General features: G+C 46.8%; 1 protein-coding gene across 1 annotated transcript in view; it reads right to left on the bottom strand.

The window, feature by feature from the left end:
• LOC121585310 (vacuolar protein sorting-associated protein 13B-like) overlaps window positions 1-24,595 on the bottom strand; it is a 719,687-nt gene that overhangs the window by 639,548 nt on the left and 55,544 nt on the right. The window contains exon 4 of the mRNA XM_045226113.1: window positions 8,560-8,677. Coding sequence (XP_045082048.1) covers window positions 8,560-8,677 — 118 coding nt within the window. The remainder of the gene's footprint in view (window positions 1-8,559; window positions 8,678-24,595) is intronic.

Below are 24,595 nucleotides of genomic sequence, written 5' to 3' on the forward strand. Positions count from 1 at the left end.
ATTATATGGACTGGAATTACGCACATCGTTCAAATCATGATAAAGTTGGGCGAGAACATGCGATTCTGGTGCAGCACGTGGCCTTCAAAGTTACAAGTATAGGCTAGCGAATAAATCCCTTTTCTTCCGGGTAACTCAGTATTTCCCGCCAAAACCAGAAGTGTAATTCAAAAGCATATAAAGCATGTGCTGTAAATATGCCTATGTCTCGATTTGATTAGAGATTTGATCGAAAATTCAAGCCTGATGCTACCTGAGCCTGATGAGCCATGTATTAAAGACATTTAATAAACCCTACATTAAAGACATTTAATAATCCCTAACATTAAAGAAATGTAATAAACACTACATTAAATACATTTTATAAACCATACATTAAATACATTTTATGAACCCTACATTAAAGACATTTAATAAACCCTACATTAAAGACATTTAATAAACCATACATTAAAGACATTTTATAAACCCTACATTGAAGACATTATATAAACCCTAAATTAAAGACATTTTATAAACCCTACATTAAAGACATTTTATGAGCCCTACATTAAAGACATTTTATAAACCCTACATTAAAGACATTTAATAAACCCTAAATTAAAGACATTTTATAAACCCTACATTAAAGACATTTTATGAGCCCTACATTAAAGACATTTAATAAACCCTAAATTAAAGACATTTTATAAACCCTACATTAAAGACATTTTATGAGCCCTACATTAAAGACATTTTATGAGCCCTACATTAAAGACATTTTATGAGCCCTACATTAAATACATTTTATAAACCCTACATTAAAGACATTTAATAAACCCTACATTAAAGACATTTTATAAACCCTACATTAAAGACATTTTATGAGCCCTACATTAAAGACATTTTATAAACCCTACATTAAAGACATTTAATAAACCCTACATTAAAGACATTTTATAAACCATACATTAAAGACATTTTATAAACCCTACATTGAAATACATTTTATGAGCCCAAGCCCAAAAAAGCCTAAATGATTGTGCCGTTATCCAATACATATATGATATATAGGCTAATGCACATTATGCACGACAGAAAAACATAAAAGCCCCTAGATGTAGCTAGCTATATGCTCTCTTGGGTAAATAAATGAAACTAGCTCCAGTAGGCTAATCTTTTTGAGTGTGAACTGTATTACTGTACTGTATTGTATTATACTGTATTATATGGACTGGAATTACGCACATCGTTCAAATCATGATAAAGGCGAGAACATGCGATTCTGGTGCAGCACATGTGGCCTACAAAGTTACAAGTATAGGCTAGCGAATTTGATTTTGATTTTGAAATATAATAGGGCCTATTTGTATAATTAGTAGGCGGACTCATTTCCCCTGATGTTATTAGCCCGCCTCTTTTTCTCTCTCTGTTGTTTCATTCCTTCCTCTCTTTCAACAGTTACATGAAATACGTTTCATTGTCCTCATCTTCATCATTGTAATGACATGCTGAATAATATAATAATACAGGACTAGAATTAGATGCAGACGGACTTCACTTCTCTCCACGAAGATTTAATGGTTACGGGTCTGAATAAATTACTGCTATAGCCTACCGCCATCGCGCATTTACTCTTCTTTCTTTCTTCATTCGCTCTTCTTGCTAAGGAGCGTTTTTTTTAAGGACAGGCCAGCGGAGCACAGGTGCGTGCGTATTGCAAAAGAGACAGAGGCTATAAGTTAGAAGCTTATTATGCATAACCCATCATTCATTAGCTAAATATAAGGCTATTACTGCATTGAATGTATAACCTGAAAGAGGTAGGCTAGGACAACTATATCAATCTTGAACTGGATTATCTATTTTGGATGCAATTTGAATGGAATTGAGAAAGACAGAGAGAGTGCTCGAGCATGCACTGATTTAAAGGAATGATATTCAAGTGATAGGCCGTTTTAAAACTGCACCTGCAATTAAAAAATAATAATCTTTACAATAAAAAAACAAGGTGACCGCCAAAAGCCAGATGGAGATGTGTAAATTAGACGCGCATTCTGTCTTTATAATACTGTAGCATAGACTATGCTGCAGCAAATGCAGGCCTACCTGTTACAATAAAAAAAGTTACCATGATGAGATGATAGGTCTACATGCATTGTTTCCATGATGAGATGATAGGTCTACATGCAGTGTTACCATGATGAGATGATAGGTCTACATGCATTGTTACCATGATGAGATGATAGGTCTACATGCATTGTTACCATGATGAGATGATAGGTCTACATGCATTGTTACCATGATGAGATGATAGGTCTACATGCATTGTTACCATGATGAGATGATAGGTCTACATGCATTGTTACCATGATGAGATGATAGGTCTACATGCATTGTTACCATGATGAGACGATAGGTCTGCATGTATTGTTACCATGATGAGATGATAGGTCTACATGCATTGTTACCATGATGAGATGATAGGTCTACATGCATTGTTACCATGATGAGATGATAGGTCTACATGCATTGTTACCATGATGAGATGATAGGTCTACATGCATTGTTACCATGATGAGATGATAGGTCTACATGCATTGTTACCATGATGAGATGATAGGTCTACATGCATTGTTACCATGATGAGATGATAGGTCTACATGCATTGTTTCCATGATGAGATGATAGGTCTACATGCATTGTTTCCATGATGAGATGATAGGTCTACATGCATTGTTTCCATGATGAGATGATAGGCCTACATGCATTGTGAACTGCTCTCCATACTGAGATGGGCTGTCTGTCCCCAACCTGAGCGGTGATAGTAGAGAGAAGGCCCTAGAGAAGCCATATTTAGACATCGCATATAATTGAACAGTTCCATTTCAAGTCATGCTGTTCATATAAATAATTTACCGGTTTCTCGCAGTTATTTATCCCGGGAAAAGGGAATGGTTTTGGCCGGTAAATCGGTAACTGGGTTCCCGCTATTCAACCCTACATAAGACATGACAATCATTAAGCAGCAGCGAGAAACAGATGGACTAACTCAGACTATAAATATACTGTCAGTTAGTTTGTTCTCCATGGGTCATAACGGTATTACATATTTATTCTGTTGTTCTGAAACAAGGTACATTACATGACCAAAAGTATGTGGATACCTGTTCATCCAACATCTCATTCCAAAATCATTGGTATTAATATGGAGTTCGTCCCCCCTTTGTCTGCTATAACAGCCTCCACTCTTCTGGGAAGGCTTTCCACTAGATGTTGGAACATTGCTGCAGGGATTTGTTTCCATTCAGCCACAAGACCATTAGTGAGGTCGGGCACTGATGTTGGGCAATTAGGTCTGGCTCGCAGTCGGCGTTCCAATTCATCCCAAAGGTGTTCGATGGGGTTGAGGTCAGGGCTCTGTGCAGAACAGTCAAGTTCTTCCACACCGATCTCGACAAACCATTTCTGTATTGACCTTGCTTTGAGAACAGGGGCATTGTCATGTTGAAACAGGAACGGGCCTTCCCCAAACTGTTGCCATAAAGTTGGAAGCACAGAATCGTATAGAATGTCATTGTATGCTGTAGCGTTAAGATTTCCCTTCACTGAAACTAAGGGGCATAGCCCGAACCATGAAAAACAGCCCCAGACCATTATTCCTCCTCTACCAAACTTTACAGTTGGCACTATGCATTGGGGCAGGTAGTGTTCTCCTGGCATCCGCCAAACTCATATTTGTCTGTCGGACTGCCAGATGGTGAAGCGTGATTCATCACTCCAGAGAACGCGTTTCCACTGCTCCAGAGTCCAATGGCGGCGAGCTTTACACCACTCCAGCCGACGCTTGGCATTCCGCATGGTGATCTTAGGCTTGTGTGTGGCTGCTTGGCCATGGAACCCATTTCATGAAGCTCCTGACGAACAGTTCTTGTGCTGACGTTGCTTCCAGAGGCAGTTTGGAACTCGGTAGTGAGTGTTGCAACCGAGGACAGATGATTTTTACGCGCTTCGGCACTCGCGTTCTGTGAGCTTGTGTGGCCTACCAGTTTGCGGCTGAGCAGTTGTTGCTCCTAGATGTTTCCACTTCCCAACAACAGCACTTACAGTTGACCGGGGCAGCTCTAGCAGGGCAGAAATTTGACGAACTGACTTGTTGGAAAGGTGGCATCCTATGACGGTGCCACACTGAAAGTCACTGAGCTCTTCAGTAAGGCCATTCTACTGCCAATGTTTATCTATGGAGGTTGCATGGCTGCGTGCTCGATTTTATACACCTGTCAGTAACGGGTGTGGCTGAAATAGCCGAATCCACTCATTTGAGGGGTGTCCACATACTTTTGTATGTATAGTGTATCTAGACCTTGATAAAACAGAAATGCATGGTTACTGTTGAACAGGCCCTGCGCGTAACACAACCACACACACTGTAATTCACACAATTATAAAACACCCCATTTTACATCTCCAACTAGGATTCATTTATTTGTCCTCCAGCAGTAGCAGAGTTGTGATACAGCACAGAGGTTTTTCCAGACAGCCGTACATGAGCTATTTAACACTATAAAACCTGCAGCTACACTGTTGATATAATACTGAGTTTTTTTTTCTACAACTTAATTACAGATTAGAGGTTTACAACGACTCTCACTCTCCATTCCTCAGCTCCTAGCAACTCACTGCTCTCCACACAGCTCTACTGGCCTGGGATACGTCCCAAAAGGCACCCTATTCCCTATATCGTGCACTCTCTTTGACCAGAGCCCTGTGGATACCAGACGTCATCAAAGCGCGCAACAGAACAGTGTCTACCCTCTGTCGTTTCAATGAAATCGTGTAAATCACAGCTAAAGTTTGTTTTGCTACGGATTCCACGACGCGGTCAGCCTTTATGGCTGTGACCGCAAGTTTGTGTTCCGGATTCCTGTTAAGTAGCAGTTAGTCGCTAGCCGTCATGAAAACGGAGCAGGCTGGAAAATGGACACTCCCTCTGGGCCCCAAATGGCACCCTATTGGGCAATCCCTCTGGGCCCCAAATGGACCCGTCCCAAGCCACCAGACCACTCTCCAAGGGAAAGCAGTACGTTGACATGCTAGTCATTTAGCAGACGCTCTTATTTAGAGACACTTACAGTAGTGAGTGGATACATTTTCATTTGTACTGGTCCCCCCGTGGGAATCGAACCCACAACCCTGGCGTTGCAAGTGCTATGCTCTACCAACTGAGCCACACAGGACCGGAGTACACACACACACCTCATTACAGAACTGGGCTACAATACATGAGGGGGAGTTCCAAATGACATCCTATTTACTACTTTTGACCAGGGCCCATAGGGAATAGCACGGGGCCAGGTTCCTCAAGCCCAGGGCCCATGGGGAATAGCACGGGGCCAGGTTCCTTAAGCCCAGGGCCCATAGGGAATAGCACAGGGCCAGGTTCCTCAAGCCCAGGGCCCATAGGGAATAGCACGGGGCCAGATTCCTCAAGCCCAGGGCCCATAGGGAATAGCACGGGGCCAGATTCCTCAAGCCCAGGGCCCATAGGGAATAGCACGGGGCCAGATTCCTCAAGCCCATCTGAGGAAGATGGTCACAGAACAGCCATTTAAACACCTGGCCCAGTCAGGTGTCCAGAAAGCCAGTAACTTGGACCAGTGTCCTTCCGGCTCTCACAGCGCCCGTAGAAGAGGACATATGCCACTGAGTGTACAGATGACTTAACCAGGAAAACATTCTACATTCTACAGACGTTTAGGACTTCTAAATAATGCTATTTTTTAATTTTTTTAAAGTTTTTTAGCAAACTGCAATGGAGAATATTATACTGTGTTCAACAGAAGTTTAGGACAAAAAGATACAGCTATAAAACAAAATAATAATTTTTCAGCAAACTGCTGTGGCCAAGACCCAAGAGTCTCCACAAGGATTTCTAATGACTAGCAGGACAGCCCAAAGTAGAGGTCTGTCTCTGTGTGGAGGTCTCTACCAATCCCAGGACATATGAATTAACATCACTATTTCCACCACCGTGGGGGTGACAGAGAGAGGGGGGGGGTCAATTAATTCAACACGTGACTGTATAATTGTTGGTGGGTTGTTTGAGTGTTTGCTGTGTTTTGAAGAGGAGCAGTCTGTGGATGTCACGTAGGACTGTGGGCTGATGACTGGCTACAGGCAGGCCAGACTACTGGTGTGTCACTGTGGCCTTTCTGGAGGAGGATGGCAGCTCTGTGAGCCACACAGTGTGACTAGCTGGATGTGAATTAGTGGAAGTGTCCGTAGGATAGAAAACAACTGTGCAGTATAAATTCATGACCACTGCTGCTGAGAGAGAAAAGCTATCTGTCTTTATGATCAAGTTCCCATACTGTATCAACATGTTTTCCTCTCTTTACCCTGATTACCTATTTAACATGCCTTATTGGGGTCGGGATTACACCTTTAATCCAATTCCCTATTGCCATAAAGGGGAATTGACCTTGAGTGATGGCCCACACAGAGAGTGTAGTGATGCATGCAGGGTGCTTTATCAGCTGGGTAGAGTGATGTTATCTCTACCTCCATGTGGAAACAGATCAGTCTCCCTCTCTCTGGGACCTCAGGAATTGGCTGGGTGTTAAACTGGGACCAGCTCTTCAAAACTCCTCTCTCTTCCCTCTTTCTCTCACACTCTCCCAACATTATAGTGTACACGGTGTGTGCAAGCATAGTCTTGTCTATAGCGTGTTAACAGTGAAGAGTCTTGTCTGTAGCTCAGTTGGTAGAGCATGGCGCTTGCAACGCCAGGGTTGTGGGTTCGTTTCCCACGGGGGGCCAGTATGAAAATGTATGCACTCACTAACTGTAAGTCACTCTGGATAAGAGCGTCTGCTAAATGACTAAAATGTAAATGTAAATGTTAACATACTATAGACAAGACTCTTTGCTGTTAACAGTGGTTTCCTTCCTCTCTGGCAACTGAGTTAGGAAGGACAACCTGTAGTGACTGGGTGTATTGATACACCATCCAAAGTGTAATTAATAACTTCACCATGCTCAAAGGGATATTCAATGTACATTATTTTTGTATATATCTATATATCGAGGCATTTGAAAATCTCCCTGGTCTTTGTGGTTGAATCTGTGTTTGAAATTCACTGCTCAACTGAGGGACCTTCCAGATAATTGTATGTGTGGGGTACAGAGATGGGGTAGTCAATCAAAAATCATGTTAAGCACTATTATTGCACACAGAGTGAGTCCATGCAACTTATGTGACTTGTTAGGCAAATGTTTACTCCTGAACGTATTTAGGCTTGCCATAAGAAATGGGTTGAATACATATCGACTCAAGAAATGTTCAGCTTTTCATTTTTAATTAATTTGCTATATTTTCTAAGAACATATTTCTACTTTGACATTACGGGGTATTGTGTTAAGGCCAGTGACAAAACATCTAAATGTAATCCACTTTAAATTCAGGCTGTAACACAACAACATGTGGAAAAAGTCAAAGGGTGTGAATACTTTCTGAAGGCGCTGTACATGGCACTAGAACATTCTATGGCAGCCATGTTAGCTCCCCATTAGCATTACATGGGGAGTATTTAAACAATACTATGTAACTGAATGTCTAGAATAAGAACAAAATGATTCCAAACTCTCAAAGTTGGCCCATAAACTGAGTTTTTCAATGTAAATTATTATACAAAATTCTTGCAACCAATAGAATGTTATATATATGGGGGATACAACCATCCCAGCTCTGCAGACTTTGCTGCGAAGAGACAGAATCATTAGATCACTTGCTTTGGTACTGCCCATATGTAGCTTGTTTTTGGTCGCAGGTTCAGGAATGGCTGAAGAATTGCAACATTTACCTGGAGCTAACTCTGCAAATAGCACTGCTGGGTGATTTGAAAAGTCACAGTCAATCGATCAATAATATAAATAATTACTCTTAGCAAAAAAAAAATTATGTGTAATTTACAATCTGTTGAAACTATGAGAATAGAAAGGTTCAGAACGTATGTGAAACAACACAGTTGAAACATATATGTCAAGTCAATACCACATTAAGAACAAAAGGATTCCAAACTCTCAAAGTTGACGTGGTAGTAAATGAGCAGTAAATTAAATGAGTGATGGATTTATTGCGTCTGGACAGTAAAATGTGTGATAACTTCTGCCTTTAGTGGGGGGGTGTGGAGAGAGTCTCTCTAACGTCAGTTACCTGATAAACCAGCAGAGATCTCTCATTGATAAAGTCCTAACAAACCTCAGTTTATAGCCTCACTCAGACAAGGACTCCATTGTGTAGCTAGCTAAGTGTTGTTGTTATGGACCTGTTGTTAGAGGAGGGAGGTTGGAATCCCAAATCCCAAATGACACCCTATTCCCTACATGGTGCACTACTTTTGACCAGGACCCATAGGGCTAGGGAATAGGGACGCATTGAGGACTGTGGTGGTCAAGTGGCCTTGCTGATAAGACCTGCCCTGTCAGTGATTCATCCTCCACTGAGGCCTAGCCCTGCCTGGTGGTCAGTGTGAAGCAGGAGGGTAGAGTACTCCCTTTGGCCCCGGAGCCATCACTCACCTGGGGGTAGGTCTGGGTCGGAGGGGGCGGCCTGCTGGAGGCGGCGGGGCTTGGTCAGGGTCTTGGAGCTCTCTGAGGCGCTGCGACTGGTGGAGCTTGAACCACTCTCATGGTCATCCTGCACAGGGAGGGAGGGAAGAAAGAAAGAAAGAAAGAAAGAAATAATTTATTTTATAATTTTTTCACCATTGGCTTCATAGTGAAATTCCTTTAGCGGTTTCCTTCCTCTCTAGCAACTGAGTTAGGAAGGACAACATGTAGTGAGACTGGGTGTATTGATACACCATCCAAAGTGTAATTAATAACTTCACCATGCTCAAAGGGATATTCAAATGTCCGTTATTTTTATATATATTTACTACCAATAGGTGCTCTCCTTTGCGAGGCATTTGAAAATCTCCCTGGTCTTTGTGGTTGAATCTGTGCTTGAAATTCACTGCTCAAATGAGGGACCTTACAGATAATTGTATGTGTGGGGTACAGAGATGTGGTAGTCATTCAAAAATCATGTTAAGCACTATTATTACACACAGAGTGAGTCCATGCAACTTATGTGACTTGTTAAGCAAATGTTTACTCCTGAACGTATTTAGGCTTGCCTAAGAGAGAGAGAGAGAGAGAGAGAGAGAGAGAGAGAGAGAGAGAGAGAGAGAGAGAGAGAGAGAGAAAGAGAAAGAGACAGAGAGAGACAGAGACAGAGACAGAGAGAGACAGAGAGAGAGAGAGAGAAAGAGAGAGACAGAGACAGAGAGAGAGTAAATACAACCCATATTTACGTTTATTTATTATCCATTTTTTACTTTAACTATTTGCACATCGTTATAACACCCGTATATAGACATAATATGTCATTTGAAATCTCTTTATTCCTTTGTGAGTGTAATGTTTACTGTTAACTTTTTGATTGATTATTTCACTTTTGTTTATTATCTATTTCACTTGCTTTGGCAATGTTAACATATGTTTCCCATGCCAAAAAAGCCCTTACATTGAATTGAGAGAGAGACATGAGCAGAGGACTAGGGGGGTAGGGAGGGGTAAGAGGTCACAAGGCTGCTGCAGAGGGGTGGGAGGTTGAGGGGTAGGGAGGGGCAAGAGGTCACAAGGCTGCTGCAGAGGGGTGGGAGGTTGAGGGGTAGGGAGGGGCAAGAGGTCACAAGGCTGCTGCAGAGGGGTGGGAGGTTGAGGGGTAGGGAGGGGCAAGAGGTCACAAGGCTGCTGCAGAGGGGTGGGAGGTTGAGGGGTAGGGAGGGGCAAGAGGTCACAAGGCTGCTGCATAGAGGTGGGAGGTTGAGGGGTAGGGAGGGGCAAGAGGTCACAAGGCTGCTGCAGAGGGGTGGGAGGTTGATGGGTAGGGCGGGGCAAGAGGTCACAAGGCTGCTGCAGAGGGGTGGGAGGTTGAGGGGTAGGGAGGGGCAAGAGGTCACAAGGCTGCTGCATAGAGGTGGGAGGTTGAGGGGTAGGGAGGGGCAAGAGGTCACAAGGCTGCTGCAGAGGGGTGGGAGGTTGAGGGGTAGGGAGGGGCAAGAGGTCACAAGGCTGCTGCATAGAGGTGGGAGGTTGAGGGGTAGGGAGGGGCAAGAGGTCACTGCTGCATAGAGGTGGGAGGTTGAGGGGTAGGGAGGGGCAAGAGGTCACAAGGCTGCTGCAGAGGGGTGGGAGGTTGAGGGGTAGGGAGGGGCAAGAGGTCACAAGGCTGCTGCAGAGGGGTGGGAGGTTGAGGGGTAGGGAGGGGCAAGAGGTCACTGCTGCATAGAGGTGGGAGGTTGAGGGGTAGGGAGGGGGGTGTACACACACACACCAGTGACCACCACTACCACCCCTCCCTGGTTTACGACCACCTCCACCGCCCTTATGAACCCTAATCACCATACAGGGGGTGAACACCATGTGGCACGGCAGGCTCTGACACACACACAGGAACGTGCACGCGCATTTGCACACGCAGCACACGATCAGGTGGTTAACATTTAGCTGTGCAGGGTTAGATGGCGGAGTCTGAGAACTCAGCGTTATTCTGACGAACGTAAACACTAAAGGTGTCAAAACCAAACATAAATGAGCTGCATAACCCCCTCTCTCCTCCTCCTCTCCTCCTCCTCTCCTCCCACCTCTCCTCCTCCTCTCCTCCTCCTCTCCTCCTTCTCTCCTCCTTCTCTCCTCCTTCTCTCCTCCCACCTCTCCTCCCCCTCTCCTCCCACCTCTCCTCCCACCTCTCCTCCTCCTCTAACACCCTGACAGTTCTTCAGTCATCCATTCCAACCTCTACGTTTGTCACTATGTGATCAGATAAGCCTTCTGCTTGTGGTGTTGGTGTAGTAATGAAGATGACATTTAAACATACTTTCCAGAATTTAGGAGGTGGACTGGATGAAGCTGTTTCCCCGGTCGGTCGGTGCGGTAAAGTCAACACAGCGATGCCAAAACAGATGGGAGAAGAAAAAAAAGATTTAAAAAAAAAAATGTATGCGCTCACTAACTGTAAGTCGCTCTGGATAAGAGCGTCTGCGAAATGACTAAAATGTAAAATGTAATGAAGACTGTCTGGTGAAAATATTTACACTGAGCTCCTAACACACACACACAAACACACACACGCTCTCCACTGAGCCGCCGCGGCAGAGGGTTTCCATGGCCCAGATCGGTGGGAACTGGTAAACACAATGTAGAGGAATAATAAATATCTCATCAAGGGTTGGGAATTATAGAAATTGGCAATAATAAAAAATAGATTATAGTCTGATTATCTCACACTTCATTTGTAAACGTTCCATCACTTCAAACGCTGCATCTACGATGTTTACGGACAGAGATTTAAATATAGCTAAAACACGACGGGATCTGACATAGTGAAAATGAGTATGGGTGGCTCCAGGGGAGGGACGGGGGGCTCCAGGGGAGGGACTGGGGGGCTCCAGGGGAGGGACGTGGGGGGCTCCTGGGGAGGGACTGGGGGCTCCTGGGGAGGGACTGGGGGGGCTCCTGGGGGGGCTCCTGGGGAGGGACGGGGGGGCTCCTGGGGAGGGACTGGGGCTCCTGGGGAGGGTCTGGGGGCTCCTGGGGAGGGACTGGGGGGCTCCTGGGGAGGGACGGGGGAGCTCCTGGGGAGGGACTGGGGCTCTCCTGGAGAGGGTCTGGGGGGGCTCCTGGGGAGGGACTGGGGGGGCTCCTGGGGAGGGTCTGGGGGGGCTCCTGGGGAGGGGGGGGGTCTCCTGGAGAGGGTCTGGAGGGATAGAGGTGGTAAAGGGCGTGGATGGGGGATGTTCTGCCTGGCCTCCAGGCATGTCAATTCAGCCCTGTAGAGTAGAGATGACGGCCGGCAGAGAGCAGAGAAGCCCTGCCAGTGTGAGTGACAGGAGAGGGGGACCCCCTACCCAGAAAGTAAGTGGGCACCCATGGAGGGTTAGGGCACAGGAAGACCAAGCATGACCTCTCTCCCCCCTCTGCCCCTGTAGACGTCTGGTTCTAGGCCCTCAGACAGACAGCGCGCCCCTGCTGCTGCTCTGTGGCCTTGTCTGAGGGGTGAACCAATGAATGGAAAAACAAAGGACAAAGCCATCGATCACGTGACACCATTCATTCCTATGTGAAGACTCGATAGCGCATTTGAAGCAAAGGAAGTCGCTTTTTAGCTTGCTAAGATGGCTGCTCATGGAAACAACATGCAGAGTTTGAGCTCCTCCAGGAAGTGACGTTGCAGGCTAGCTCAGTGCTGCCCCCTCTCATTGAGTAACTCAAGGGGGGAAATGTAAATAGTCTGGGTAGCCATTTGATTAATTGTTCAGCAGTCTTATGGCTTGGGGGTAGTAGCTGTTAAGGAGCTAGACTTGGCGCTCCGGTACCGCTTGCCGTGCGACTTGAGTGACTGAATGCCGAGCAGTTGCCATACCAGGCGGTGATGCAACCGGTCAGGATGCTCTCGATGGTGCAGCTGTAGAACGTTTTGAGGATCTGTAGAACGTTTTCAGTCTCCTGAGAGGGAAAATGTGTTTTTGTGCCCTCTTCATGACTGTCTTGGTGTGTTTGGACCAGGATAGTTTGTTGGTGATGTGGACACCAAGGAAGTTGAAACTCTCGACCCGCTCCAATACAGCCCTGTCGATGTTAATGGGTGTCGTGGCTGTTGTGTCGTCAGCAAACCTAATGATGGTGTGGAGTCGTGCTTGGCCACGCAGTCGTGGGTGAACAGGGAGTACAGCAAAGCACTCACCCCTGACTACTACAACTTCTTTGTGCAATTTTAAAATTATCGGTTCAAGGACATACACTATATATACAAAAGTATGTGGACAACCCTTCAAATTAGTGGATTCGGCTATTTCAGCCACACCCGTTGCTGACAGGTGTATAAAATCGAGCACACCGCCACGCAATCTCCATAGACAAACATTGGAAGTAGAATGGCCTTACTGATGAGCTCAGTGACTTTCAACGTGGCACCGTCATAGGATGCCACCTTTCCTATAAGTCAGTTCATCAAATTTCTGCCCTGCTAGAGCTGCCCCGGTCAACTGTAAGTGCTGTTATTGTGAAGTGGAAACGTCTAGGAGCAACAAAAGCTCAGCCACGAAGTGGTAGGCCACACAAGCTCACAGAACGAGACCGCCGACTGCTGAAGCGCGTAGCGCGTAAAAATTGTCAGTCCTCGGTTGCAATACTCACTACCAAGTTCCAAACTGCCTCTGGAAGCAACGTCAGCACAAGAAGTGTTCGTCGGGAGCTTCATGAAATGGGTTTCCATGGCCGAGCAGCCGCACACAAGCCTAAGATCACCATGCGCAATACCAAGCTTCGGCTGGAGGGGTGTAAAGCTCGCCGCCATTGGACTCTGGAGCAGTGATGAATCACGCTTCACCATCTGACAGTCCGACAGACTAATCTGGGTTTGGCGGATGCCAGGAGAACACTACCTGCCCCAATGCATAGCGCCAACTGTAAAGTTTGGTGGAGAAGGAATAATGGGCTGGGGCTGTTTTTCATGGTTCGGGCTAGGCCCCTTAGTTCCAGTGAAGGGAAATCTTAATGCTACAGCATACAATGACATTCTAGACGATTCTGTGCTTCCAACTTTATGGCAACAGTTTGGGGAAGGCCGTTTCCTTTTGAAGCATGACAATGCCCCCGTGCACAAAGCAAGGTCCATACAGAAATGATTTGTCGATATCGGTGTGGAAGAATTTGACTGGCCTGCACAAAGCCCTGACCTCAACCCCATCGAACACCTTTGGGATGAATTGGAAGGCCGACTATGAGCCAGGCCTAATCGCCCAACATCAGTGCCCGACCTCACTAATGCTCTTGTGGCTGAATGGAAGCAAGTCCCCGCAGCAATGTTCCAACATCTAGTGGAAAGCCTTCCCAGAAGAGTGGAGGCTGTTATAGCAGAAAATGGGGACCAACTCATATTAATGCCCATGATTTTGGAATGAGATGTTCGATGAGCAGACTTTTGGTCATGTAGTGTATATCTGGTGTATTAGAAACAATTATTGATACCATGGTTGTCTTCTAAAACATGTTTTATTTACACAAAGATTGACCACGAAGATAGCCATTTCCCCTTCACTATAATGGGGGATCCTGTTTTCTGCTAACAATGTCTGCAGTATTGGTGGTCGGCCTTGAACTTCTCAACCTCAATGAGAGGGGTCAGTCATTAACCCCTGGGGTGAACCCTGTAGAGCTAAAGGTTATACAGTCAGTCTCCACCCCCCCCCAGCAACTCTCCACCCTTCACCCCCCACTCCCACTCAATCAAATTCACCCATCACCCTCCTCTCTCCACCCCTCCTCCATTCCCCAGCCTCCATTCCCCTCCTTTCACCCACCAGCCTCCACCCCCCAGGCTCCACCAAACTGCCTCTACCCCCAGGCTCCACCCCCTCCCTCTACCCCCCAGGCTCCACCCACTCCCTCCACTCCCCAGCCTCCACCCCCCTCCCTCTACCCCCAGCCTCCACCCCCCTCCCTCTATCATCTCTCTCTACCCCAGCCTCTACCCCCAGCCTCCACTCCCCTCTCTCCACCCAAGGCTCCACTCCCTCCCTCCATCCCCAGCCTCCACCCCACTCCCTCCACTCCCCAGCCTCCACCCCACTCCCTCTACCCCCAGCCTCCACCCCCTCCCTCTACCCCCCAGCCTCCACCCCCCTCCCTCTATCATCTCTCTCTACCCCAGCCTCTACCCCCAGCCTCCACTCCCCTCCCTCCACCCCAGCCTCCCACTCCCTCCCTCCATCCCCTCCTCCATCCCCAGCCTCCACTCCCTCTACCCCCTCCCTCCCCCAGCCTCCACTCCCCAGCCTCCACACCCGTCCTTCCAACCCCAGCATCCACTCCCTCTACCCCAGCCTCCCTCCCCTCCCTCTACACCTCCCAGCCTCCACACCCCTCCCAGCCTCACACCCTCCCAGCCTCCACACCCCTCCCAGCCTCCACACCCCTCTCTCCACACCCCTCCCTCTATCCCCCAGGCTCCACCCCCAGGATAATATTACTAACTACACAATACAAACAATTAAATCAAAAGGGAATTCTCTCTCTCTGTACTCACAATAAGCAACAGGTTTGACCCGTGCAGACAGTAAATTAAGCTAGGACACACTAATTCAAAACACACATTCGGTAATTGTTTAAACAAAGTATGGTCGTAAAATTTTCAACCCTACTGAACTAGAAGTAAATAAATAGAAGGAATGAACAACTTGAAAAATAAACGACCTCAACTCTCCACCGCCATCTCTCTGCTGTGTTCAAGGTCATTGTTTCAACATCAATTTGCCCAAAGCAAAACAAAGCAGCCACATTTATTTTCATTATCCCGAAATAAAACATTTTCTGAAAAGTTAAAATATGACATAATGTAGCCGTTCTATTTCACAACGGCCAATTCAGCTCTGTATTATTTTCCACAAATTAGTGAGTGATTTATCAACTATTGGCTGGAAGGGCTGGGGGCGGGGCTGAGGGGAGCTGCTAGCACTACTAAACTATAGGCTGGAAGGTATGGGGGCGGGGCTGAGGGGACCTGCTAGCACTACTAAACTATAGGCTGGAAGGGATGGGGGCGGGGCTGAAGGGAGCTGCTAACACTACTAAACTATAGGCTGGAAGGTATGGGGGCGGGGCTGAGGGGAGCTGCTAGCACTACTAAACTATAGGCTGGAAGGGATGGGGGCGGGGCTGAGGGGACCTGCTAGCACTACTAAACTATAGGCTGGAAGGGATGGGGGCGGGGCTGAAGGGAGCTGCTAACACTACTAAACTAAACATTAGTCAAACTGGTCATTTCCACAGTGTTCCACTGGATTAATGAGAGAGAGTGTCCAACAGAAAGCTCGCTTGATAAACACCTTCTAATGTTATTGTTGTTTTTCCTCTCCTGGGCTCAGTGAACTCAGAGTGACATCAAAGCAGTGTGCCTGGAGAGAGGGAGCGGGGGGGATGAGGGAGAGGGAGAGGGGGTGAGAGGAGGGAGGGAGCGGGGGAGGAGAGAGAGGAGGGAGGGAGCGGGTGAGAGGAGGGAGGGAGAGGGGTGAGTGGAGGGAGCGGGGAGGGGGTGAGTGGAGGGAGGGAGTGGGGAGGGAGAGAGGGGGTGAGAGGAGGGAGGGAGGGAGCAGGGGAGGGAGAGAGGGGGTGAGAGGAGGGAGGGATTGGGGGAGGGAGAGAGGGGGTGAGAGGGGGGGGGGTGGAGCGAGGACAAACGAACGAACACCCAAGCAGTGAGATAATAAATTGAGGGTAACCCGATAGCGCCTTATCTCAAACAGACTCCCCCCCTCTCCCCGACACGTTGAGGCCTTGTCCCCCATGTCACGACCCACGCAGAGAGAGACGTCCCTGGGGAGGCCGGGGCAATCAGACCCCGTCTCTACCACCACCACCATTACCAGACAGCTACAGGTCCACTTCTAGATGATCCCCTCAGACTATTTCACCAGCCACTGTGCTGCAGAGTACTGAGTAGTGAGAAGTGGCAGCAAGGAAACACAATCACACAGAGCGAGAGAGCGAGAGAGAGAGGCCAGGGTTGAGGCTGGGGCCCATACAATCAGAGAGAACGAGAGGCCAGGGCCAAGGAGGTGTACATTACCATTCACTAAACAAAGCACAGAAGCCAAGTTGCCAACAAATGTTTAAAGATTGGGTGTTTGTGATGTGTTTCAGATTGCGCTATCTGCCACTGGTCTACAACAGCAGCATCAGTAACACCACTGACTAGCTACCACTGGTCTACAACAGCAGCATCAGTAACACCACTGACTAGCTACCACTGGTCTACAACAGCAGCATCAGTAACACCACTGACTAGCTACCACTGGTCTACAACAGCAGCATCAGTAACACCACTGACTAGCTACCACTGGTCTACAACAGCAGCATCAGTAACACCACTGACTAGCTACCACTGGTCTACAACAGCAGCATCAGTAACACCACTGACTAGCTACCACTGGTCTACAACAGCAGCATCAGTAACACCACTGACTAGCTACCACTGGTCTACAACAGCAGCATCAGTAACACCACTGACTAGCTACCACTGGTCTACAACAGCAGCATCAGTAACACCACTGACTAGCTACCACTGGTCTACAACAGCAGCATCAGTAACACCACTGACTAGCTACCACTGGTCTACAACAGCTGCAGTAACACCACTGACTAGCTACCAGCTAACTAGCGATTAGCATTAGCGGCTAACACGACTTAGCCACAACTTGCTAAGAAAAGACAAACTAGCTGTTTGCAGATGTAGGAAACACAAACTAATAGTGGTAATTATAGAACACTGGTGGATTTATATTAAGAAGCAAAGTGGAAACAGCATCGTTGTCATCAACATTGTTGCATGTTCTGCATTGACCATGTAGAGACTGAAGAGAGAGTCTCCTGGTAGAGGAACAACACATGTGCTGCTTTGACCATGTAGACTGAACACAAGTGTCTCCTGGTCGAGGAACAACCAATGCACTCCTTGAGTGACATGGCCGGGGCTAGGTCTGTGTGGGAAGCGGCATGGAGAGAGAGCGAGAGCGAGAGATGACTAGTAGCGAAGTAAACGATAAAAATGGACATTACACATGGTGTATCACATTTAACAAACCAAACATTCAAATACTGTTATAGAAGGTAAAGTTAAAACCCAAACCGATCCGTGAATCAATCCCAGCATATCGTAAAATACGGCTTTGATGGTCACAGATTTCTGTTCCATAACAGACATCACAGCTTCCTGTTCCATAACCGACATCACAGCTTCCTGTTCCATAACAGACATCACAGCTTCCTGTTCCATAACAGACATCACAGCATCCTGTTCCATAACAGACATCACAACATCCTGTTCCATAACAGACATCACAACATCCTGTTCCATAACAGACATCACAACATCCTGTTCCATAACAGACATCACAACATCCTGTTCCATAACAGACATCACAACATCCTGTTCCATAACAGACATCACAACATCCTGTTCCATAACAGACATCACAGCTTCCTGTTCCATAACCGACATCACAACATCCTGTTCCATAACAGACATCACAACATCCTGTTCCATAACCGACATCACAGCTTCCTGTTCCATAACCGACATCACAGCTTCCTGTTCCATAACCGACATCACAGTATCCTGTTCCATAACCGACATCACAGCTTCCTGTTCCATAACCGACATCACAGCTTCCTGTTCCATAACCGACATCACAGTATCCTGTTCCATAACCGACATCACAGCATCCTGTTCCATAACAGACATCACAGCATCCTGTTCCATAACAGACATCACAACATCCTGTTCCATAACAGACATCACAACATCCTGTTCCATAACAGACATCACAGCTTCCTGTTCCATAACATACATCACAATTGACTCAAATTACCTTTCTTCCCCTTCAAACACATCCATCAACTAAAGTAGAAATGAGCTGCTAATGTTTTTTTAATGAAACTGGAACAAATGCAGAAAGCCATTAGGGTGTGATTAAATAGTACACTCTGGTCAACAGCAGAGTACTATAAAGGGAATAGGGTGCATTTGGGACGCAGACTGGGTCTAAATTTCTCCTTGTACAGACAGAGGTAAATGAGGGGGCTGACAGGAAGGCTGGCAGTAGACCTGGGGCTAATAGGAAGGCTGCCAGCAGACCTGGGGCTGACAGGAAGGCTGCCAGCAGACCTGGGGCTAATAGGAAGGCTGGCAGTAGACCTGGGGCTGACAGGAAGGCTGCCAGCAGACCTGGGGCTAATAGGAAGGCTGCCAGCAGACCTGGGGCTGACAGGAAGGCTGCCAGCAGACCTGGGGCTGACAGGAAGGCTGGCAGTAGACCTGGGGCTGACAGGAAGGCTGCCAGCAGACCTGGGGCTGACAGGAAGGCTGGCAGTAGACCTGGGGCTGACAGGAAGGCTGCCAGCAGACCTGGGGCTGACAGGAAGGCTGCCAGCGGACCTGGGGCTAATAGGAAGGCTGCCAGCAGACCTGGGGCTGACAGGAAGGCTGCCAGCAGACCTGGGGCTGACAGGAAGGCTGCCAGCAGACCTGGGGCTGACAGGAAGGCTGCCAGCAGACCTGGGGCTGACAGGAAGGCTGCCAGCAGACCTGGGGCTGACAGGAAGGCTGCCAGCAGACCTGGGGCTGACAGGAAGGCTGCCAGCAGACCTGGGGCTAACAGGAAGGCTGCCAGCAGACCTGGGGCTGACAGGAAGGCTGCCAGCAGACCTGGGGCTGACAGGAAGGCTGCCAGCAGACCTGGGGCTGACAGGAAGGCTGCCAGCAGACCTGGGGCTGACAGGAAGGCTGCCAGCAGACCTGGGGCTGACAGGAAGGCTGCCAGCAGACCTGGGGCTGACAGGAAGGCTGCCAGCAGACCTGGGGCTGACAGGAAGGCTGCCAGCATTTGCTTTAGCCTGTCTGGAGTGCCAGATGGGCGGGGTTTCACATTTTGCGATTATTGTATTGGTTCCATTACATCAGGCAAGCTCAATCAACCACAGATAAAATGTGTGAAAAATATTTCAAATAGTCTTGACAATAATCTGATAATCTCAACTCAAATAACATTTTATCAAATCAAATGTTATTTGTCACATGCGCCGAATACAACAGGTCTAGACTTTACCATGAAATGCTGACTAACAAGCCCTTAACCAACAACGCAGAGTTAAAAAGTCAGAAAATTAGCAAATAAAAAAGGAAATACTAACACAATAAAATAACAATAATGAGACTATATACAAGGAGTACCAGTACCGAGTCACTGTGTAGGGGTATGAGGTAATAATGAGGCTATATACAAGGAGGACCAGTACCGAGTCACTGTGCAGGGGTACGAGGTAGTAATGAGACTATATACAAGGAGTACCAGTACAGAGTCACTATGTAGGGGTATGAGGTAGTAATGAGACTATATACAAGGAGTACCAGTACAGAGTCACTGTGAAGGGGTATGAGGTAGTAATGAGGCTATATACAAGGAGTACCAGTACAGAGTCAGTGTGTAGGGGTATGAGGTAGTAATGAGACTATATACAAGGAGTACAAGTACAGAGTCAGTGTGTAGGGGTATGAGGTAGTAATGAGACTATATACAAGGAGTACCAGTACAGAGTCACTGTGTAGGGGTATGAGGTAGTAATGAGACTATATACAAGGAGTACCAGTACCGAGTCAGTGTGTAGGGGTATGAGGTAGTAATGAGACTATATACAAGGAGTACCAGTACAGAGTACCTGTGTAGGGGTACGAGGTAGTAATGAGACTATATACAAGGAGTACCAGTACAGAGTCACTATGTAGGGGTACGAGGTAGTAATGAGACTATATACAAGGAGTACCAGTACAGAGTCAGTGTGTAGGGGTATGAGGTAGTAATGAGACTATATACAAGGAGTACCAGTACAGAGTCACTGTGCAGGGGTATGAGGTAGTAATGAGACTATATACAAGGAGTACCAGTACAGAGTCACTGTGTAGGGGTATGAGGTAGTAATGAGACTATATACAAGGAGTACCAGTACAGAGTCACTGTGTAGGGGTATGAGGTAGTAATGAGACTATATACAAGGAGTACCAGTACAGAGTCAGTGTGTAGGGGTATGAGGTAGTAATGAGACTATATACAAGGAGTACCAGTACAGAGTCACTGTGTAGGGGTATGAGGTAGTAATGAGACTATATACAAGGAGTACCAGTACAGAGTCAGTGTGTAGGGGTATGAGGTAGTAATGAGACTATATACAAGGAGTACCAGTACAGAGTCACTGTGTAGGGGTACGAGGTAGTAATGAGACTATATACAAGGAGTACCAGTACAGAGTCACTATGTAGGGGTACGAGGTAGTAATGAGACTATATACAAGGAGTACCAGTACAGAGTCAGTGTGTAGGGGTATGAGGTAGTAATGAGACTATATACAAGGAGTACCAGTACAGAGTCACTGTGTAGGGGTATGAGGTAGTAATGAGACTATATACAAGGAGTACCGGTACCGAGTCACTGTGCAGGGGTACGAGGTAGTAATGAGACTATATACAAGGAGTACCAGTACAGAGTCACTGTGTAGGGGTACGAGGTAGTAATGAGACTATATACAAGGAGTACCAGTACAGAGTCACTGTGCAGGGGTACGAGGTAGTAATGAGACTATATACAAGGAGTACCAGTACAGAGTCACTATGTAGGGGTACGAGGTAGTAATGAGACTATATACAAGGAGTACCAGTACAGAGTCACTATGCAGGGGTACCAGTTAGTGGAGGTAATATGTACATGTAGCTAGGGGTAAATGTGACTAGGTAATCAGGATAGATAATAAACAGAGTACCAGCAGCACATGAAGATTGTGAAAGGCTGGAGTAATTGACCATTTTTAGGGCCTTCCTCTGACACCGCCTGGTATATAGGTCCTGGATGGCAGGGAGCTCGTCCCCAGTGATGTACTGGGCCTGCGGTTGGATACTGAGAAGTTGCCATACCAAGCGGTGATGCAGACAGTTTGAGGATCTGAGGGCCCATGCCAAATATTTTAAGCCTCCTGAAGGGGAAGAGGCGTTGTCGTGGCCTCTTCACGACTGAGTTGGTGTGTTGGGACCATGATAGGTCCTTAGTGATGTGGAGGAACATAACTCTCGACCCGCTCCACTACAGCCCCGTCGATGTGAATGGGGGTTCGTCCCTCCTTTTCCTGTAGTCCACGATCATCTCCTTTGTCTTAATCACGTTGAGGGAGAGGTTGTTGTCCTGGCAACACACTGCCAGTTCTCTGACCTCCTCCCTATAGGCTGTCTCATCGTTGTCAGTGATCAGCCCTTCCAAATCAAATCAAACTTTATTTGTCACTTGCACCGAATACAACAGGTGTAGACCTTACCGTGAAATGCTTACTTACAAGCCCTTAACCAACAATGCAGTTCAAGAAATAGAGTTAAGAAAATATTTACTAAATAAACTAAAGTAAAAAATAAAATAAAATAAAAAGTAACACAATAGAATAACAATAACGAGGCTATATACAGGGTGTACCGGTACCGAGTCAATGTGCGGGGGTACCGGTACCGAGTCAATGTGCAGGGGTACAGGTTAGTCGAGGTAATTTGAACATGTAGGTAGGGGTACAGTGACTATGATAGATAATAAACAGCCGGTAGTAGCAGTGTAAAAACAAATGGAGGGGGGGGGGGGTCAATGTAAATAGTCCGGGTTGCCATTTGATTAATTGTTCAACAGTCTTATGGCTTGAGGGTAGAAGCTGTTAAGGAGCCTTTTGGACCTAGACTTGGTGCTCCGGTACCGCTTGCCGTGCGGTAGCAGAGAGAACAGTCTATGACTAGGGTGACTGGAGTCCTTGACAATGTTTTGGGCCTTCCTCTGTGAAGCTTGGCCCCAGTGATGTACTGGGCCGTACAAACTACCCTCTGTAGCGCCTTACAATAAGATGCCGAGCAGTTGCCATACCAGGCGGTGATGCAACCGGTCAAGATGCTCTCGATGGTGCAGCTGTATAACTTTTTGAGGATCTGGGGACCCATGCCAAATCTCCTGAGGCAGTACTTTATACTGCCTCAATCTAAAGAGCTGACTACAGTTGTGTCGTCTGCAAACTTAATGATGGTGTTGGAGTCGTGCGCAGCCACACAGTCATGGGTGAACAGGGAGTACAGGAGGGGACTGAGCACGCACCCCTGAGGGGCCCCCGTGTTGAGGATCAGCGTGGCGGATGTGTTGTTGCCTACCTTCACCACCTGGGGGCGGCCTGTCAGGAATCTGACACCCTGATGAAGGTGTTGCTGTATTTTAATAATGACTTAGCCCACACATTAACGGCTTTTTAACTTTCAAACCCACACGAGTGACTGGACTTGTGGTAATCATTTTTCCTTTTGTTTAAAAAAAAATAGTATTTCAACCCAGGTGTGTCTGCCAGGCAGGTCTGGGGCCAGTCAGTCCTTTATACTGCCTCAATCTAAAGAGCTGACTAAAGTACAAACACACAGTTATGGAGCTGGAACCCACCGTGACAGATCTCAGGGATTACAACTGCCACGAACATCACATAGTGGTACACTCTGAATCATTACCTTACTGAAAACAGCTCATTACATTTCAGCCATTCTCCCTTTCATTCTCTAGCCTTTTCCCCGTTCTCTCTCTCCGCCTCACCCCTCTCCCTCTGAGGGATTGCATTCTCTAGCCTTTTCCCCATTCTCTCTCTCCGTCTCACCCCTCTCCCTCTGAGGGATTGCATTCTCTAGCCTTTTCCCCGTTCTCTCTCTCCGCCTCACCCCTCTCCCTCTGAGGGATTGCATTCTCTACAGGGATAGGATATCTGTAGGATGAACAACGGCTGTACAGCGTTGATTAAATATCACCGCCCTGATAAGTACACAGTGCGCAGCATTAAGTCATATAAATGTATTGCTGGATTCCTCAGCCCCCATTTGTCTAACTGGGAGAAACACTAAACCCGCAGTCAGTCCACTGGTTCCTGAAAACTAGGTTGCTTGTTATGAGAAAACTATGATGAATAAGAAACCTGCGATGTATCCCAAATAGCACCCTATTCGCTACAGTTGAAGTCGGAAGTTTACATACACTTAGGTTGGAGTGTTTAAAACTCGTTTTTTCAACAACTCCACAAATTTCTTGTTAACAAACTATAGTTTTGGCAAGTCGGTTAGAACATCTACTTTGTGCATGACAAGTAATTTTTCCAACAATTGTTTACAGACAGATTATTTCACTTATAATTCACTGTATCACAATTCAAGTGGGTCAAACGTTTACATACGCTAAGTTGATTGTGCCTTTAAACAGCTTGGAAAATTCCAGAAAATGATGGCATGGCTTTAGAAGCTTCTGATAGGCTAATTGACATCATTTGAGTCAATTGGAGGTGTACCTGTGGAAGTATTTCAAGGCCTACCTTCAAAACTCAGTGCCTCTTTGCTTGACATCATGGGAAAATCAGAAAATTGTAGACCTCCACAAGTCTGGTTCATCATTGGGAGCAATTTCCAAACGCCTGAAGGTACCACATTCATCTGTACAAACAATAGTACGCAAGTATAAACACCATGGGACCACGCAGCGGTCAAACCGCTCAGGAAGGAGACGCGATCTGTCTCCTAAAGACGAACGTATTTTGGTGCGAAAAGAACAGCAGCAAAGGACCTTGTGAAGATGCTGGAGGAAACAGGTACAAAAGTATCTATATCCACAGTAAAACGAGTCCTATATTGACATAACCTTAAAGGCCGCTCAGCAAGGAAGAAGCCACTGCTCCAAAACGCCATAAAAAAGCCAGACTACGGTTTGCAACTGCACATGGGGACAAAGATCGTACTTTTTGGAGAAATGTCCTCTGGTCTGATGAAACAAAAATATAACTGTTTGACCATAATGACCATCGTTATGTTTGGAGGAAAAAAGGGGTTGCTTGCAAGCCGAAGAACACCATCCCAACCGTGAAGCACGGGGGTGGCAGCATCATGCTGTGGGGGTGCTTTGCTGTAAGAGGGACTGGTGCA

This window comes from Coregonus clupeaformis, chromosome 17 (assembly GCF_020615455.1).
Source record: "Coregonus clupeaformis isolate EN_2021a chromosome 17, ASM2061545v1, whole genome shotgun sequence".
Lineage (NCBI taxonomy): Eukaryota > Metazoa > Chordata > Actinopteri > Salmoniformes > Salmonidae > Coregonus > Coregonus clupeaformis.